The sequence below is a fragment of the Nanorana parkeri genome, unplaced genomic scaffold (assembly GCF_000935625.1).
Source record: "Nanorana parkeri isolate BGI_ZX_2015 unplaced genomic scaffold, ASM93562v1 scaffold54, whole genome shotgun sequence".
NCBI lineage: Eukaryota > Metazoa > Chordata > Amphibia > Anura > Dicroglossidae > Nanorana > Nanorana parkeri.
In genome coordinates this window covers 172,644-193,220 of record NW_017306322.1, presented here as the reverse complement: position 1 = coordinate 193,220, position 20,577 = coordinate 172,644, and the positions used below count along the sequence as shown (strand labels likewise).

The window sequence follows — 20,577 nt, the reverse complement described above, 5'->3', positions numbered from 1 at the left end:
CGCTACAGCAGGACCCTTTTTGGAGAGGATTTAGCCGCGATTCAAGCTTGCTCAATGCAAGCTTGAACGCGATATCGCGCTGCAAATCTCGCGATGTCGCGCAATATGCAAATCGCGCGACAAACGCGCGATTTGCATATGGCGCAGTGGGAACGGGGCCTATAGGAGCCCATACACCTACCGATTATCGTACAGTAATCGCGGGAAATCCCGCGATCGTACGATCGGCAGGTGTATGGAAGGCGTGCAACCGTTTCTACTGTACGGTCGCACGTCTTTTGTCTCAAGCTGGCCATACACCTTACAATTATCTGCCTTTTAAATATGACCACAGAAAATCTGCAGATAATTGTAAGGTGTATGGGCACCTTCACGAGCAGGCTCGAAAACCCGCCGAGAATCATCCGATTGTCTGCGGGTTTGTGGCCTGCTCATAAGACAAATGCCGTACGGGCCAGTGTGCGCAAGCGCACACTGCCCGTTCAGCATTGCAGTCATCGGAAGCCCGCCCCTGTCCAAGATGGGCAGATCGTACGTTTTTTTAATTACCTTACAACCGTCGCAAGACAAAAGTCTTGCGATGGTTGTAAGGTGTATGGCCAGCTTTACACCGGCTCCAACCCCTCTCTACTGTTTTAGCCTTTGCATCTGAATACAAACATTTACAAAATGACATGTTTGCAGAATGATGTGCATGTAACACAGGGTGAGTATAACATGCAGCTATGACCCTGTCTGTACAGACGTGTGCAAAAGATACAAATCTGACTCTTCCTGTATTATGTATGAAAAGTCTTTCCAGCATGCACTTGTGATTGATACAAACTTAGATGTGAGTTAAAAGGAGGACATTCTAGGCACTTACTTGTAAATGCCATCGCTGAGGATCCTGAGATAACCTTGGCATGCTGAGCGGTGGCTGCAAATTAGCTGTATACGGGAGCATTGTACGTGAAAGTTACATCTGTTATTTAAAGGAGAACTATGAACTATGAGGTGAGTGATTTTCACTCATCCTCATAATTAGAGCCGACGTGTGACATTGAAACTGTTACACGTCGGCTCTATTGATCGGGAAGTGAGCGAACGCATACTGTTGCTAGCTCACTTTCCGATCATCTCCCTGCAGAGAGCGGTGACTGTTGGTCTCCGCTCCCCGCAGGGATTCCCCCCTCCGATCCTCCAGCGCTAAATGGAGGAACGGACGGGGTAGGGGGTGGGCACAGCCTCTAGATAGCCAGAGCCTGCTGTCTTATCAGCCAGCTGGGTGGAGCTCGACAGTAGTGTCGGGATTCGTCCCGGTTGCAACTCTCTCCAGTATATAGCGGGCAATAGCGGTGTGAAGGTGTGGGGTATCGGTATTGGTGAGTATGGGGTGTGTGTATCCTGGGGCGGGGTATTGCTGGAGTGTGTCCACTGGTGGGTGCTTGGAGAGAGGGTGGTATTGCTGGAATGTGTCCTGGACGCCCTGGAAGAGCAGATGCAAGTAGCAACATCATCAATACCAGCTAACATCACACGCCTCACCAAAGAGAAGCAGTTCCAGCCATCACATTAAGGGTGAGTTAATTAAATGTTTGACCAAATATAGCAGGCTTATATTTAAGTTGATCATTTTGTATGGCCCACAAATGATCTTATAAAACTCCAAATGGCCTTTAGGAGAAAAAAGGTTTCCCACCCCTGGTCTAGTGGTTAAAAAGTGTTGGGGAGCAGCTCAGTGGCTTAGTAGTTAGCAATTCTGCCGTGCAGCACTGGGGTCCTCAGTTCATGTCCCGCCCAGAACACATTCTTCATGGGGTTTGCATACTCTTATGGGTTTGCATGGGTTTCCTCCAACACTCCAAGGACTTACTGATAGCTTCATTGAATCCTGTCTAAATTGAGACAGTCAATATGAATATCCAGTCTTTTTAAGTACTAAGTAAATTGCTGGTGCTATATAATTGCCTGTAATAAGTAGTTCCTGGCTGGAGTTTGCTTAAAGTGTAACTCCAGCTATACCCAACAAAACCCTTCCTCACTCTTTCCAGATCTGCTTTAGGGCCAATTCACACCAGCCTCTGTAAAAAACACACAGCAGCATTTCATTTAGTTCTGCTGGCACAGCTGGGTGTGATGCAGTTGAACTATGTCCCACCCGCTGCGCTGAAACAAAGTACTGCATGTCTGATTTTATGTGGATGAAGTAAACGGATGTGTTATCACTTCTACATATCCCTGCTTTGGTTTTTCCACACTAAAGTTCCAAAAAGACTTAAACGGGCCTTGCAATGAGCTCAATTGGCCATACAATGCACTTGAGCATGTGTGCCACTGTCAAAATACCCAAACATTGGCTGCAGCTGATTGGCTGTTTGAGTATTTTTAGACCGGCTACTTTTGTCCAAGGGATGGATGCCGATCGAGCCACCCACCATGTCAGCAAATTGAAATTCAAGCACTGCATGGCCAGCTTTTGGGTAATGGAGTAATCAATGTGTTAAATCATTTCATATGACACATATTTTTGCCCCCTGTGTCCAATGAAAGGCATACTGGAGGAATTCCATTTTCTGTGCTGAGGGTACTATTTAAATATTAAGTCATATATAATACACCGTTTTCAGTCACATTTGTATGAACAAGCCCTAAAAGAATGCCACGTTCAGCTATTTGTGGTGTTATTTGATGTAAAGCACAATCTGGATTTTGAGCAAAGGGTGATGATTTGTAAGGCTGGGCACACACCAACCATCGCAATACTTTTGTCTTGCGATGGTTGTAAGGTACTTAAAAAAACGTACGATCTGCCTATGTTGCATAGGCAGATCGTACTTGCGATGATCGCAAGCCACGCCCCCTGAGGGGCGGGCTTCCGATGACCGCAATGCCGAACGGGCAGTGTGCGCTTGCGCACACCGGCCCGTACGGCTGTTATCGTACGGACATGCCACAAACCCGCCGAACATCGTACGATGCTCGGCGGGTTTTCGAACAGGCTCGGCGGGTTTACAGTAGTAGAGGTCGCACGGCTTCCACAAACCTTACGATAATCGTACGATCGCGGGATTTCCCGCGATTATCGTAAGGTGTGTGGGGACCTTTAAGTGTGGTAACCCATGGATTTCTGCAGTTTGGAGCTTTGTAATAAAATGATGTTGGATTCGTTTTTATAGGAAAGTCCGATTCACTGTAGATGAAAACGTTGCTACGATTCAGTTTTTGAGTTACTTTCCGACAGCTAAGCATTGCCTGCATTCTGAGCAATTGAATGTTGTAGTTCATTGTCATCTTTTTAGAAAGTATACGCTTGCCAGTAATTAGGGGAGGTTTGCTGTCCCTTTCTGCCCTTTCCTTTTCTAAGTTGCCTTGTAGAGAATGCTTAGCGGCAGAAGAACACGAGTACAAGAACCATTGTTGTAGTACAGGACAGTTGTCTGACAGCAGCTGTTAATGAAGCAGTAAGCACCATGATGTTCAGCTTCAGAGATCATTTTATTATATGTCTGAGCATTCATCTTATCAGCTCTCCAGTGTGTTATATATACAGTACAAGCTTTCAGAGTGGGAGCTATTGAAGACATTGGGTAACCAACAGAGGCGATCGCTTAATTACTGTAAAATGAACCATTAAAAACCTATATTATCAAACTGAGATGACGAGCTGAAAGTCTTAGAAACAGCACAAGGATGGATATACTAATTAGATGCTGTGAACTTGTGTTTTTGTATTATTCCCTGATGTAAAAGTATGTCATTTAGAAAGTATCATTCTTTCACTACAGGTCTGTCCTGTAACCACTCTCCTTTTGGGAGTTTAGATTGACTTTAGGCCAGAGGTGGGCAAATTATTATGGATTTCAAGAGCCAGTCTGTCCAATCCAGGAGCCAGCAGGATTATTTTTAGGTGTCAGTCTGTCCAATCCAGGAGCCAGCAGAATTATTTTTAGGTGTCAGTCTGTCCAATCCAGGAGCCAGGTCCATTGACCACAACTAGAGTAAACCTCAAAAGTTAGGTACCAGCTGTAATTTGAAGGAGCAATGGCTACATGGCTCCGGGGATTTGTCCAGCCCTGCCTTAGGCTGTTGTTCTACTACATAGACTAGAAAGCCAGCTATGTATATGTCAGCATGAAGTACTTGACATACAGCTGGCCAGTAGTAGCTGGGGAATTCCATTATCTATTGTACTACTGGCTGCTGTTTACAGGCTTCATGATATCTGAGTCCTTGGCTTACCAGTGACATGAGTAGCAGCACATACCTAATGAACACCCATGACCCACATTCTACCCTGTGAATGATGGGTACCTGCAGCCCCAGCAGCTTAATATGGTACATGATTAGAGGTGGACATATCCTAGCATACCATATATCTGACACATGATATCAGGGGGCATATTCTCATATACTGATGTGCTATGACACAGCAGAGAAAGAACCCTCATATATCATAGATCAGCAGATGGTCACACAATCACTACTTGGCTGTAGCATAACCTTACCCAGTGTGATGTAGAAAAATTATGGGGAGAATAAAACAACCCTTGCAGTGGGGTTACCCCCGCACAGCAAAGGGTTAAGTGCTCGTTTTCGTCTAGGGTCTAAAAAAACACGAATATGCTCAACCAAACCTCTGTCTTGACTGGCAGCCAGAACAGCCCCTGCACTCTGGCGGTCTAAGGATCCGTGAGTCATCATGCCTAATGCATTGCATTAGACGTGAGGACTCTGAGGCACATGCCATCACTGGAGCGGAGGGGGGAGAGAGGCTGCAGGGATCGGTCTAGCAGCCAGGCAGGATGGAGGTTTGGGTGTGTATATCTTTGATATTTTAGACACTAGACAAAAAAGAGCACTTAACCCTTGCAGTGCAGGGTTAGGTTCCGTTTTATTCTGCCCGGAGTTGTTCTTTAAGAACTGGATGTTCTTATGATAGTCTTTTTCCTAATGTGACCTACTAAATGACCTTACAGAGGTCATTAGATAAGGAGAAATAATGGCTGATCCTATGTAATCAGATGACCGGTTTCATTCGGTAGCCTGCTCAGAACAAAATCCTGGAACCTGACCATTTCATGGGGCATGTGTACATGTTGGCTACAGTTGCTGGATAAGTTAACTCCTTCTTTGCATGAATAAAGTTTGTGAAATCTGCTCTATACAGTATGTAGGAGATCTCTGATGTAATTCATTTTTGTTTTTAATCCTCATTTCACTCCATCATGCAGTAATGGCCGAACGCTTGCCATATTTCTGATGTACAAGCATGTAGCCAAAGATGCTGTTAAGTGCATTTGTTTTTTTAATAGTAAGTATGTGTTGTAAAGTGGCCAGAATTGATTTGCTGTGTAGTGAACACAAACCCTCTTATCATGCTCCTGAGTGGGAGAGCAGACATCAAAGACATTCATAAGAAGCTGAAACAGACACTTTGCAAGGATCTGAGCAATATCTAAGAGCTGCTGATACAAAGTCGTGGAGCCAGAGCGCTTCATGACATCACCCTCCCCTTCCATTAGCCAGCAGCAGCAGCAGCAGCAGCATCTCAAGTGCATTAGGCAGGCTGCTGTGCTCTGCACCGTCACGGCACATGCTGAGAGTCAGAGCTCAGTGACAGGGTGTGTGGAGCCTGGAAAGAATGCCACAGGAAGGGCTTCTGCAAGGGGATAACGCTTTGTGACCAGCAGCTGCTGCTATGAACGACACATGAGCCCCAGCTCAGGCTGTGACATTTCTTAAACTAGTTCTCTTCCTGAGTGGATCCAGGAGCTGGCGAGAGCGCTTGTGGGCTTCCTGGTCAGCCCTCTCCACGTCTGTTTACTAACAAGTCTGGTGCCAAGTGAAATCATGCTGGGGGCTCTTTCCATAAGGTGACATGTTTCCACTGCAGAAGAGGTGAATATGTCCTTGAGACCTTCCTGACAGCAAACTTGAAGCTTTTCTCCTCTTGTTTCCACAACCTACTCCCCCCTCTTTCTATCCAGTCCTTCTGCATTGAACAGCAATTTTCCCATATCCGTGCGTCACTGAGAGACTACTGCATGGCAATGAAGCAGCGACACGGGAGGCCAGCACTTCTCTGCCTTTGAGAAACACTTTGACAAAGCTGACCACCCCAACTACTGGGTAACCACAGCCGCCACAGGCATGATGTTAAGCTTACAGGATTCGGTGTTTTTTGAGATTAGCATAAAGTCTCTGCTGAAGTCCTGGAGCAGTAGCTGTAAGTAGATGTTCACATGTATTTCTCCATAATTCCTCTGTATTGCATGCTGCCCAATTCTGATTTCTGCCCATGTTTGCATAAGCAGTAATCTTGTGAAATTCCTTTGCCCGAAGCAGAAAGCAGCGAGACGCTTCATACGCCAAGTAAGCCTTGTTACAAATATAGCAGTTTTCTTGTTGCCTTGCTTCTCTTAGCTACTCTCTGCTCCAGACAAGCCACAGTCTTTCCAGAGTCATATGAATGTAACATACTTCTGCCAGTACGAAATGTTCTTTTAAAACCAAATCGCTGGCCTGTGCTTAGTGGTGAATGCCCATAAATAATACAGGGTTGTTACTCCCTTCTGGACTGACTTGGACAAATTGCTGCACTGCTGCTGTATGTTGTGTCAAGTGTGAGATGACAACTACATCATTAATTCAAGGCTGAGATATTGTTTAATAGCATCTCCTATCAATTCCTGGCTCTCCGGTCTGTCTGAATACAGTGGGCCTCATTTATCTTGTTGAAGAAAATAAATTGCCGCAGCTTTTTTGCTGTTTTGATCCTTGCATGTGAGAAATGTTGCAACTTAGGTGAACCTGCATAAAGCACGCACTTTCCATTGCAAGTCGGGAAGTGCTGATAAACTTTTGCACGAGTAATGATCTGCGGGGCTTCTTCAATTTATTTATTGTGGCAGTGAGAGATTGGCAAAGGTAAGCAAAGACGTGATGGGCACAACCCCCCTCATCTAGTGATATGCAGACCTGCCCAGGCAATAAACAATTTGTAAAGCGAGTTACCCACAGCATCCAATCAGCAAATTTATATTAATATGATTTCATCAAGCCTGAACCTGGTTGGGTAATGAATTCCGGTTCCTTGTGCAGCTTCACTAAATAAGCCGATAGGCGAATCTGGATTTGTAATGATGATATATAAGCAAACTTTAGCAAGTGGAAAATTACTCCTCGGGGGAACTTGAAGTCAGCTGAATAGATACAATTTGTGTTAGTGATTCAGTCCTCGCAGCACAAAAAAAGCCCTACGTTAGACCTGGCTTTACAGGGTTGCTTAGCCAACAATATGGGCTGCTGTGCTGGCCAACATTTAATTGCAGCCCAGTATTTTTCCTTTCACTAATAACAATGAGGTGACATTCATACGGCCTATATAAGGGATGATGCCATGATGCAGTATTTTGTGTGTGTGTTTTACATTGTCAGGAAATAGTATAAGGTAAAAAAAAAAAACACTGTCACTGTTCAGGGGAATTTAAGAGTTTAGCACAGCAGAAAAAGTTTAATTGATTGCCCATATCCAGCAGTCAGATCCAGACTGTCATGTTCCAGTGCGGTTTGAATCTTTCAGTTCTAATATGGGATGTTTCAATAAAAGAGGAACAGTAAGCCTTCAATTGTTTGGGCTTTGCTTCCTGCTGTTTAGTTACACTGTCATCAAGATTCACTTTTCAGTCTGCTCACATAAATAAACGGTTTACAGTTGCTTTCCTTGCATAGCAGTTCGTTATGGTTTTTTGTCACTAAGGGCCCATTCACACCAGGTGTTTTAGGCCAGGCATTGCTGCCTAGCACAGTCTTAATGCAATTTGCCTTGTTTACTATGGAGTCAGTTCACACCATTACTGTGTATGCTACGTACAGTACTTATTGTTTTCTCTGCAGTGCATTGCAATGCAGTACACCACCTTGCAACATACTGGGCTGTGTAGAACTGAATGGATTGTCACTTTGTGACATTTCAATAAAGTAAAAAAAAAGTAAACACTGCAATGTACTCAAATCAGAACATTGGACCACTTCCCTTCAGGGTACACCAGGGCTGCGGGGAAGTGCATGCTCACTGCTCCTCCCTACTGGCCCACCAGGGTGTCCTGCTGCTGCCTGTAAAGCCTCCATCGCTCTGTGAGTGACAGAGCTGGAACTCACTGCTGTCACTGCTGACACACAGGCTTTCCCCCACACCCAGCATCCGGTGTTGGAAGCCTCAATGACAGCAGCCAGTGTCCTTTTTGACATCAAGGCCAGTACAGGTTCTACCACACAAAGCCTGTGACATTCCTAAAAGTGTCAGAGGGTAAAGAAATCTACAGGGCTATTATTGCCAAAAGGTGTGATGGATTGCCATAACAAGGACAGCATCATTAAAGCACTAATTCCAAACATATGATGTGCTTGAGCAGCCTGAAAAGTGTTCATTGATGACCATGTCCTTTTAAAAAGATACTTTGGAGCTGTGATATAGGGGACCTGAAAAAAAGTTCTGTTTTATGACAGCGTATCCATCTAACAGCAGTTCTACATTACTAGTGTAAGCTCAGGCCACAGTGGGCTTTATGTGCAATGAGTATTGTGTGCCCCACAGCCACTAATCCAATACAAATTTGCCTTGGAGAATGACATTTCCATATGAAAGTTTCAGTGTGATTGTTGCCTCTGGGTCAGTACAGATAGTTTGTGGTACTGCTTCATTAGGCCCAAAGTGCCTGTAACCTTTCCTACTACCGTGTTTACATTTAGACATCAACTTCCTCCCTGGCGAGTGTTACAAATAAAGCCACCCCCTGTTGGGTAATACTACCTGATTTATGGGATGCTTTGATTTGATATACCATTACAGAGCATACTATGGAAGAGAGGAGGAGGTATCATGTGTTTACCCTGTGTATACATTACAAGGAAAACTGATTCCAGGAGAGGCACATTGAATGGGGCTCTATATTTAAAATGTAGAGGAAAAACTCGATGTCTCTTTTAACCTTAAGTAGAAAAGAATAGAAGAACTGGATCTTGATGCAGAGTATAAACTAGAGTCTCGCTTTTCTTCTGTCTGCATTCCTACTATATTATTTCAAGCATGAATGCTGCTTCCAGCACACCATTGATGCAATGAGGTGAAAAGAAGACGGCATGTTTGAAAAATGCTCAAACTGCCCCCACGCTTACCTCCCAGGTCTATGGGCCCTGCAGAGTTTTTTGCCTATGTTGTGATGACACTGTCTGATATTTTGTACGCTGTGTCCTGATATGGTGAGAATTTAGCTGCCAGGTATGAGTTATAGATTATATGTTTATGTACGTCATAAATATTTCTGTAAAATGTTTCAGGATATTATCAAAACAGAAGATGAGTAAAACAAAGACGGCAAAATGCAAACAGACAAGCTAACTTTGTCTGTAAAACCCCATTGGGGACCATTCATGTTTATGCATTAAACTAACACATTTTACAACGTGTTACTAAAACAGATATTACAGCACAGAACTATTGTAAATGAGTGGATTGTTTTACTGTAGCTTATTTAAACATGTGTGTGATAATGCACCTCAAGGCAGCAGAACAATTTGGGTCCAAAAGAAAGCTTTTGTGGGGTTATGTATCAAATGTGTGCTAACAAGAAAATGACTTCTTATTCACAACAAACAACTAACCTCCAACTATAAATTCTGCAGGTAAAAGGGGCATTTAATTTGATCTGTACACTTACTACAAGACTACAGTGCTAAAGCTGGCTGTACACTGTTATATGATTTTGTTCAACCTTGGGGCTGAATGAAAAAGAATAAAAGATTCTTTCATCTATGCTGTTTAGCGAATTAATTATCCACTGGGCTGTTGTATTCTGATAGCGGCTGATGTGCTGCTGTCAGAATACTCGAACAGTGACAGCAGCTGATTGGCTGGGAGCACATTTGATATCACTGGTTGCTAGGATGTCAGCTGTCCTAGCAACCAATGACTGCAGAGAAGGTGGACACTTTTATGTCATTAGTTGCTAGGGTGCCAATGGTCCTAGCAACCGACAACTGAAGAGGAGGGGGCCTGCGCTGGGCTATGGCTAGCAGTGAATGCATCGGCCTTGGAGGCACAGGTCGATGATCAGTTCCTATCCAGACCGCGGGCTGCACAGGGACAGCCAAGGGGCTGAAAGTGGCCTGCTGGCCATAAAATGCCCAGGTCTGGTCTAATGTATCAAGCTAGTCCGCTACATAAATTAGCTACCTTGGGTCTGATTACAAAACTCAGCCAGCTAGAATGCAAACAAAGGACATTTAAAAATAGGCTGATCTTAATGAGAATCTTTCAGAAAAGAACTATAGGAAACTCCTTTCTTTCGAAAAATGGCAAATTTCAAACAACATTTGTGAAGTCGCTGATGGCATTATCGAAGGTTCTGACGAGATTTTTCACATGAAAGTTTGTCTGAAAATCTGCGAGTGCATTCCCAGCTTTAATCACCAACAAATGTGCATATCTGTTGTCTGAACAGTTCCTCTTTATGCTATGTTTTATTGGCAATGTTTATTTTTCCTTTTAACTGCTTTTGTTTCATTCCTAGTGGTAAAGCTAGATAACCTCTTTAATGTAAAGCTTTTGAAATGTCCTATTGAAGTATATAAGCTGTGCCCTTTATTTCCAGCCTTCCTCAGCCGAATTTCACACTCTGCAGACTTAGCATTGGCAGTATGTGCAGCTGCTCTGCCAGCATTGTCTCCTGTGCCCTCTATGGAATGTTGTCTAACCTGCACCCATCCTTACTTCGTACTGCTTGCTTCATTTATTTCCATCATATGACTGATGTCTGGACATATGCCTATAATAAATAGTTATATCCTTCTGCAACCCCTCCCTCTTTACAGGTCTAAATTCTGACCAGTTTTTAATGTATAAAGCAACATGGTACAGTTTTCTACTTATTTGCATTGCATTTTGATTGGGGAATCTATCACCAAAATACATTTTATTTTTTCCACAATTTGTAAACACTGCTTTATAAACAATGAACCTAGAGAGAATATAAAAAAGTTAATTATCTTAAGGTGGCTTAATAATGTTTCATTTGTGGCACATTTTACTTAGGCCCTGAAGATGGAATCTTAGATAAGGTGATGTAGAGATTTCCTCTCACTTTCTGGTGTGTCTTTAGGAAAGGAAGTAAAGGAAAATCTCCCCAACGGGACACAGGGGTGTTAACCAACTAAACAAAAAGTTTAGGTCAATGAGAATAAGAGGGGGCAGTGACTGCAGTGATGTCTGTAACTCCCCCATGAGGACACCCATAAATTGGGCTTCAGCCCTGGGGTGGAGCCACAACACAAACATAAAAAAGATGTCTTTGTACCCCTTGGTTCACCAGGGGGTTGCATACGGATTTAAAAACTATGCTGACACTTCTTCAAGATGACAAATAGTATGCTGTATATGTTTACATTTTTATTTACACAAAACTTCCCTTATCTAGTGCATTGGTTATCATTAACAAAGCTCCAAATATGGCTATTGTAGATGTGTCTTGCACTGTTCAGTACCTCTTACAACTAAGGTGCCCACACACCTTACGATAATCGCGGGAAATCCCACGATCGTACGATTATTGTAAGGTGTGTGGGAGCCGTGCGACCTCTGCTACTGTAAGGTCGCACGACTTTGATCTTAGGAATATGTTCGAAAACCCGCCGAGAATCTTACTATTTTCGGCGGGGGTGTAGCATGTTCGTAAGATAAAAGCCGGACGGGCCGGTGTGCGCAAGCACACACTGCCCGTTCAGCATTGCGGTCATCGGAAGCCCTCAGCGGGGCGGGCTTGCGATCATCACAAGTACGATCTACCTGTCCAAGACAGGCAGATCGTACGTTTTTTAAATGACCTTACAACCATCACAAGACAAAAGTCTTGCGATGGTTGTAAGGTGTGTGCCCAGCCTTAAGCTGCCCACACACCTTACAATTTATCTGCAGATTTTCTGTGGTCAGATGGAAAAGGTGCAACAGATTCCTCCATCTCCACTTAACTGTGTGGATGGAGTAATCAACACCTGAGCCAATCTGTTGCACTTTTTCCATCTGACCACAGAAAATCTGCAGATAAATTGTAAGGTGTGTGGGCACCTTTACACTTTCGAACAGGACGCCATGCAGCTATTTTCAGCTGTGTTTATTTAGCACTAATACCAAGAAATGGGACTTTTACATTGAATGATTTCTGCAGCACTAGTTTATTTCTTGTTTTGTCATAACAAAAACGTTTCAAGAGTCTCTTTGTAAATGTGTGTATGCTGGCAGAATTGCCTTTTATTTGTTTTGTTGGTTATGTGTACAAATGTGACAGAAAAAAAGTAGGTGATGTAACAGTGTAAAAGGGTTTTGTTTGCATAATTGTATTATCAGGAACCAGTACCCTTTTGAGAGAATCAGTCCTGAAATTGAATATTGAATGCAATTGAACAGTTTAATCATTACAACCTTTTAACTCTAGGAAATACAATTGTAATGTTTGTATATTTGATGTAAAGCCAAATGCTCTGATGCTGTTCGTGGTAGCATAGTGTTCTAACTCTCTTCATAGAGTTGCATCCCTATATCTCCCCTGCAGGCAAGCGGTGCCTTATGTGCGTCATTGGTTTTTGGATGCAGCAGAGTAGATCAGACAGCTTCCTCGCGGCTGAGGGCTCTTCCAGCGTCTACTTCCGGGTCCAATTTTTTTTTTTTTATAACTAGGCCCTGAAGACCTGCCTATCTCCAAATATCCTGAAAGTCTACTGTGCATGCTATAATTCAATGCTACAAAGGTTATCCTGCTAACGTGGAAGAGCTGATGCTCTCCCTCCTTGGCAGGACGGAAACTGCTGGTCAACTCCAATACTCCATTATATAAACCTATTTAATAGCTTAGAGATAAGCCGCAAAAATTTGAGCTCATCTTCCACTTATTCGCATCCTACACAGGACTCTGCTCCATTACTTATCTCTAATTTGCAAATTAGGGCTATATTGTATATTCTATGTATAGTTTATCTGTGCTTCTTTGGGATGACTATATTTTTCTGTATCAACTGCTTGAAGAATGATATAGGATAATTTTTTTTTTTAAATGTTTCTTATTGACCTGATTATAGTTTGTAATGCATGAAAAGCAGTAAAATGACACTTCCACAAGCCCTTAACTTTCTCTGAAATAATTTGAAAATGACAAGTATTTTGCATCCATCATCATTTACTCCATGTTCAATAAAATTACGCCATGCCTGTGTCATTACATTTCAGCGTTTATGTCCATCAACGAAGATTCCTACAAAAAAAAAAAATGTATACAGAATTTTGTTTTTTAAAAAAAAATGCATTCTGGAAGGGGTGTCTCTAGAAGATGGAATTGGGCTTTAAGCTCTCACTGCAATACTCCCTGGATCTGTTCAAGCGCCTCCTTGTTAACTGACTGGCTCCCAGTGTAATTAGCCCACTTCCTGTGAACCCAGGGCATCAAGAACATGCCCTCTGTTGCAGAGCCTACTTCATGCCATCACATGGCTGGACCAAAGATCTTTACGATAAAAGGAATGTACACAGAATTTTTTAAAAGAAATACATGCTTGGAAGAGGTGTCTTTGGAAGATGGATTTGGGCTTAAGCATAGCTTGATCTTGTTTTTCTTAAACTTTCATCATATTTTTTGTAAGATTTGACTGAGACCAGGCTGTGGCTCCCCAGCTGTTGCGGAATGAAATTACCAGCAGGGCATAGAGAGATTTAAAACAGCTGGTTGTTAAGATTCTCTATCACATCAAATTTGTTTTTTGGCTATGTATTCCATTATAGCCCTATTAGTACCTGTGATATATGAATTGCTGCTTGTTCACTAAATGGTATACCCAGAATTAATGGTGAATGTCGTACTACCACCTATATTCATTTCCACTCACTGGAGATAAGTTAGAGGATCTGTTTCTTTGGAACTCGTTGATTAGGATCTTATTTCCCAGCAGCTGCTTGGTTCTGTCCGGCAGCGCCAGCAGGGCTCTTTATGATGCGTGTTTTTTTCAATGTGAACTCATAATGTTGGTTTGAATACACAAACTTCTAACTGACCTAATTATATAATATGTGCATAAATATCATTCATGTGTGTAGACTAGAGTCTATTTCTCAGGCTCTTGAATTCCCTCCTATCATTGCTCAAAAAGGAAAAAATCTGCGAAGAGGTAGAGATAAGTCATGGAAGAAATATAGTGGGTGGACATTCTTCTGAAAATGCAAGTTCATGGCTGTCACTGATCCAGAAAAAGTATGCAGTAAATTTAAATGTTTTCCTTCGATCAACATAACTGTTCCAGGTTACATTTTCTGGCGTTCCCAATTTTCATGGCATGCTCTAAGCACTATCATTTCTGTAAGCTGTGTGCATGATGTAGCGAAAGGCAGAGAAACAATATTTGCAGGGTTTCAGGCACTGGACTACAAATCAGCTGTGCTGTCATTTGATGAAATGCTTGTATTTGGTGACTTTGGTGTAAACAAAGGTGTAAACCTGTCACAAGTTAGGGCAAGTCAAATGAAGCACATGCTGAAAAACGGTGGGAATGATCAGTAGATCCAGAGATACAGGCAGATGAAGTTTGAAGCACTTTTTACTTTCCTGTAAAAGCTGATCTTGGCCCTGCCTCCTCCCCAACTCTCGAGTCTCCTAATTTGTCAGTGAGGTTTCTGACAGTTCAGTGATAGGTGCATTTAACCTGCAGTTGACAGCCTCCTGATCTGCATTCTTCAAAGTCCAAAGTGGCTTCAACCTGTTTGCACCACTTTTTACTTCCCGCTGAATTGTATGGGTAGAGGAGCAGTTGTGACGAATATAAAGCCCATGGATACAGGCCCTATACCCAGCCAGCATTGAAGTAGGCACCTTAAAAAATGAAAATTGAAAAACTGGCTGCACTTCAGTTGATGCAAAGCTTGTCTCAAATGGAGTTGATACTTTTTAATAATTCCCCCCATTGTGTTACTGACTCAGTTACTACAGGCATTTATATATCGCAGACAATTTACCCAGCTCTTTTACATATAGCACACTCGCATCAGTCCCTGCCTTTGAGGAGCTTACAGTCTAAAGCTGGTCTTCTATTTTCTTATATTCAACCCATGGACTGAATTAAAAAAATAGAGCACATCCCTCCATCCATGCTTACGAGCATTGATCGAGGAATCCCCCGCTGCTTCCTTTGCGTTCTGATTGAACAGAGCCAGCAGCCAATGAGCCTGGTTTGTTCAAAGATTTTCAGAATGGCTCCTTCGATCAGCCGATCAAAGGATTTCTGGCCAAAAGGGTGCCGACAGCGGCACCCACTGGGCTTATTTTCATAATGTATGGCCAGCTTTAGTTCCCTAGCTAATTTGCATACATACATGGGCAACAATTTAGACCGGAGCCAATTAATGCCTAACCATGTATTTATGATGTGGGAGAAAACCGGAGGAAACCCACGCAAGCCGAGGGAGACCAGGCAAACTCCATGGAAATAGTGTCATGGATGTGATTTAAACCAAGGACTCAAGTGCTGCAAGGCAGAAGTGGTCACCACAAAGCCACTGCAGCCCAATGCCCTTATAGCTATGATGGACGTCTTCAATGACCTATAGTAAAATGGGAGAGGGGAGGACAAGATCGGCAACACAAGCTGGTTGTGTTTGGCATGACAGAGCATTTCTTCATGGTATGGGTTCATGCATGTGAGCACCTCTAAGTACCTCCTGTCATTCTCTGCTGCCCATTAAGAACGTTTAAAGTGACCACAGGATCCAAGGAGTAATAGTATGATTTATGAATCGATATTGGGGAACAAAATCTTCATATTGTTTCTACAGAGCAGACATAATCTTTACATTTGTTACTTTGTGCATGTAATGGATGCATCGATTTATCTGTTTTTAGGCTTTTTGCATATCGATATAACTTAATATAGTAAAACATCAGCAACTTTTTAGTTTAACAGAATAGAATAGAAATATAACTTTCTTGGCAAGAAAATCACTTTTGTATACACCCACCATAGGCTGCTTGTATGACTACGTTATATCCGTTTTCTATCATGTGACACTGTATCTGATTTGATAATAAAAGTGGATAAAATGCTCGTCTGAGAAAGATCAAAAGTGCACAAAGGAAATGTTTGAAGCACAGCTTCTGTTAAAATACATTTTCAAATATCCAGGGATACCATGCAGCTTTGCAAATATAACCTATTACCTCTGCCTTTTCTTTCCCTGTGCTTTGAGAGCTATCATCACAGGCCCAAGCATGCGTGGCTTCTTTGTGCATTCAGCCTGCCTGCAGACAAAGGGATTTATTTACTAAAGCAATATAGACTGTTCACTTAGCAAAGTAAATTAAGTAAATGTGTTCACTTTGCCTACCCAATCATGTGCGTGAGTTTTTTTTTTTTTTTTTTTTAAAGTGTTTTTGCTAACCTATGGGGAATTGAAGTGAAGACAGCTTTATCCTATTTCCTAAGCTCAATGTACCTTCACTAGTATATCAACCACAATGTTCTCGAATGGTAGGGGCCATAAATTATTTCTATGCTGCAATGCACACATGTGAACATTGGAGATCGCAAGCTGCTAGAAGCAGGCGTGCCTGCAAGAGTTGAAGTGCACTTGTGGCCAGACTATGAACACAAAACTATTTACATATTCTTAACAAACAGTAAATATGATTTAAATCAAGCCTTTGTGCGCCTCTCTAACTGCTTTTATTGTGAAGTTATTCATTTTCAAAGTTCCTGAAAGATTACAACAAAAAAATCAACAATCTTAAACAAACATTAAAGTCAATGGCACCGCAGCTACGCCCTGCATGATGCATGGCAAAACATTGCCTGCGTTCCGTGCCACTGCAAATGCAAAAAAATTGAGCATGCAGAATGTTTTGCTTTTGCAGTAGACCGGAACACAGGCAATGTTTTGTCATGCGTCTAATCGCACTGCGAGTGCCGGGGGGGCGGTTGTGGCTGGGCTGCCATTGACTTCTTAGCACTGCCATGCCCCCTCCTGCCCCAGAACGCAGGGGAAAGTTTTGTGAGGGATTGCGGTGGGTTCTAGCAGCTACCGCTCGTGAATGCACCGCAATTGGTGTGAACAAGCTCACAGAGATTCATCAAGGGATTGTTGTAAAGTGTTTACTGCTTGTTCAGAATATGTAAACACTGCATTGTGTATGATTTCAGCAGAGGTTCATTCCAGAGAGCACATGTCTTCAGACCAGGGCTGAGTGCAAGGAACGCACTAGAGATCCCTGCAGATGTAAATAAGAACCGAAAAAGGGGCGCACTGACCTAGTGCAGTGAAATAACCTTAATATAACAACGTGTATAGGTAGTTGCACTCATAAAAGTATGTAGTAACCATGGCTCATCTGTGGCCAGAACTTGAGCTCCTCTTTGCTGCATTGAACGCCCACTCCCTGTGCTTGTTCCCTGCCAATCTTTGAAGCTGAAAGACCAGTGCAAGCTACTACCACTATTATTGCGATTCAGCAGGAAACAGCCACAATCCAATGTGTGTATGGCCAGCTTTAGATTAGGTTAGGGGCTATAGAGGGAAAAATATTAATCTCTCACAGGTAAGCTCATCTGGGATAAAGTAATACTGAATATTCAGATTATTTCATTGTCAGTTAGGACTTGTTCTCTGTAAATTGGATTTGTTAATGCTGAAGATCATCCGTGCGTATATTCTAACCCTCCCATACCATCCTATTTGATGATGGAGTTCATGGTAAACAAATGTAGACGTTCTGTACTCACTGGTTGAATATGTTGTGGAAATGTTCTCTTGGAACCTGCATTTGCCCTTTCATCATTATGACAGTCAGAAGACATGAGATCTTAGCCGAAGGGCACATGTAAGACAATGGATGTGAATGTGCAGTGTGGGTTGTGAAGATTCCAACTGCTGTAACCTTTTGGGGAACAATGTTGCTGACAATGATCTATCTCATCAATGCTCCACCTCATCCACATGCTGATCATGTCACAAGCTTAGTTCTTCGTGTTTCACAGGGCCATTTATATTTATTCAATCTAGTAGATAGACATCTATGGATAGAGTGTATCTTGATTGTATATTTACAATCCTTTCCAGTGTTTTACCACAGTTAAATAAGGAATATTGTCCATCCTATGCATGTGATTTCTGAGATCCATCCACTTAAGCTTCTTTCGGAAAAAAAAATCAATTTTGGGAACGTTGATTTAATTGTTTACATTGATGTTCGTTTTTGACCGTACTGACGAAAACAATTGGAGAAGGATGGATGGAATTCTAAGTGAATGTGCTTTTTGCTTTGAAAACTCCATTCATTAAAAAAGTCAAATGCTTAAATCAAAATAAATATCAAATGATATTGGTAAAGTCTCTGATGGGGTTATCAGCAAGGTTTTCTAACGTCTCTCATCCATATCTTATCTAATATGGTAACTGTCTGTGACCAGTTTGAGTTACAGTCCTGGTGCTAACATTGGGCTGACAGAACCCTCAAATATTTGTTTTCAACCAATCAGACTTCCTACACACCACTAAAGCTTGGCTGCTGTCACTGTTCGTCTGAAAAGTTTCCATCTGGCTCTTTCGATTTTCTGATCGAAGGATGCTGGATGGGAGGGTGCTGACAGGGGCACCCTTTTGTGTAAATCATATAGAAGCAGCTGAAATTTGCAGAGTGAATGGCCAGTTTTACTCCCTATAATGGTACCACTGGTAACATAGGTTGGAAAAAAAAAATCTATCCATCAAGCTTAACTTTAAGGGGATACTGTGCCCATGTAAACCCCACTTTATACTGACCTTTCCAGCGCTCTTCCGCAGCTTCTTCCTCTGCCACCAACATACCCAGTGTCACCCAGTGTTAGAGCGCAGAGTGAGCTGTGATGTTACTTCCACCTCCTGCAAGTCCTGGATATTTTACAGTAGTGGTCATAGAAGAATGAATGAAGATGGAGTGCTGGTGAAGTGGGAATAAATTGGTTAGGGTTGACTTTACACAGAGGATGTCACTGTGCCCTGAATAGGCAAGATAAAAGCGCCACTTTAAAGTCAAGCTCCTGTTTTTTTTTTGTATGTCCCCTTCAAAGATTGGAGCAAACATATTATAGATTCTTACTTACTCTGTTCTGGAGAAAATTACCTTTGTTTGTTCTGTGACCTTTCTCAATCTGGCAGAGGAAGTAGAATGATCTGCCTTCGTTATCACCACCTGAGCAATCTCAGTGTTAAAATAGGAATAGAAGTCACACTTGCAAAAGTAAAGTTTTCCTTAAAAAATATAAATAAATAAAACTTCCAATTTTAGAAAACGTGAATATGTGGGACCCAAAAATCAAACCAACCTAATCGCTAGTAATACAGATGCCGGTCGTCTGATACACCAAACGATTGTTGAATGTGACACGCTAGCCGTTTATGGTGTGATTTAGAGGATGTTCAGATCTGTCTGGGTTGTAAGTCAGGCCATAAATTGTCTACTTTTTGTGAGCAAAGAGACCATTTTGAACATTGGCTGTAAGGGCCTTGTATGCTTTAGATTTGTAAAAGCGAACTTGCCCTTTAGGCTGTGGCAATATTCATAGCATGTAATTTTGAAGAAAAAACCCCCATTGAAGCCTTATAACAGGGGTAGCCAAACTCTGGCGCTCCAGCTGTGGTGAAACTACAAATCCCATGATGCATCTCTCTCCGGGAGTCATGTCTTTGACTGTGAGAATCTTGCAATGCCTCATGGGATTTGTAGTTCCACCACAGCTGGGGGGCTGGAGTTTGGCTACCCCTGCCTTATAAGTTCAAAATTAGTAAATGTCACCAAAGTACCTCTTTAATGAACCTCTGAGCAGAAGCAGACATACAAAATGAAATGTTGTTTTTCATGGGTTGGGCCCTTCTGAGAGATTCTAGATGCCTGTCCATGGATGACATGGGTGGATTTGTTTTCTGCAGCACCTGCTCTGGCCCTGCGACATAGCTATCAGCTGAAGTGTCAAATCGGTTGACTTCGCTAGAATGAACATTTTAACCCCTTCATGACTGAGGCCCTTTTTTCATTTTTTGCACCCATGTTATATTCCACATTTTAGGCCTGAAAATTACGTAAAACCCCCCAACATTATATATTTTCTGAATGCCAAGACCCTATAGAATAAAATGGTGGTAGTTGAAAATTTTTATGTTGCGCAATATTAGCGCAACTCCTTATTAAACCCCAAAATTTAGTGACAAATTTAATTAAATGCCCCAAAACACAACAAATTACCCATTTTTTTAATGAAATATAAAAGATGAGGTTACAACGAGTAAAACGATACCCAACATGCCCAGTTTACAGATTGCGTGTGACCGTGAAACGGCGAAAAACTGCAGTACCCCAAAAAGTCAATAAAAGACGCTTTAAAAGCCCCCACAGGTCATCAATTTAGAGATACCCCAAAATACTGGCCCTAGAATTATTGCTCTCACGCCGGCGTGCGCGGCGATACCCAACATGTGTAGCGCGTTCGTTGGTTTCATCCGTAGGCGCACCCGACGCGTGTTTGCGTGGCGACGTA

General features: G+C 42.4%; 1 protein-coding gene across 1 annotated transcript in view; it reads left to right on the top strand.

Annotated features, from left to right (window-relative positions):
• The first annotated feature begins 5,573 nt into the window (after positions 1-5,573).
• The window catches only part of FRYL (FRY like transcription coactivator), a 165,625-nt gene continuing 150,621 nt past the window's right edge, over positions 5,574-20,577 (top strand). Inside the window, exon 1 of the mRNA XM_018575865.1 lies at positions 5,574-6,208. Within this exon, the coding sequence (XP_018431367.1) occupies positions 6,133-6,208 (76 nt within the window). The 5' untranslated portion in view covers positions 5,574-6,132. The remainder of the gene's footprint in view (positions 6,209-20,577) is intronic.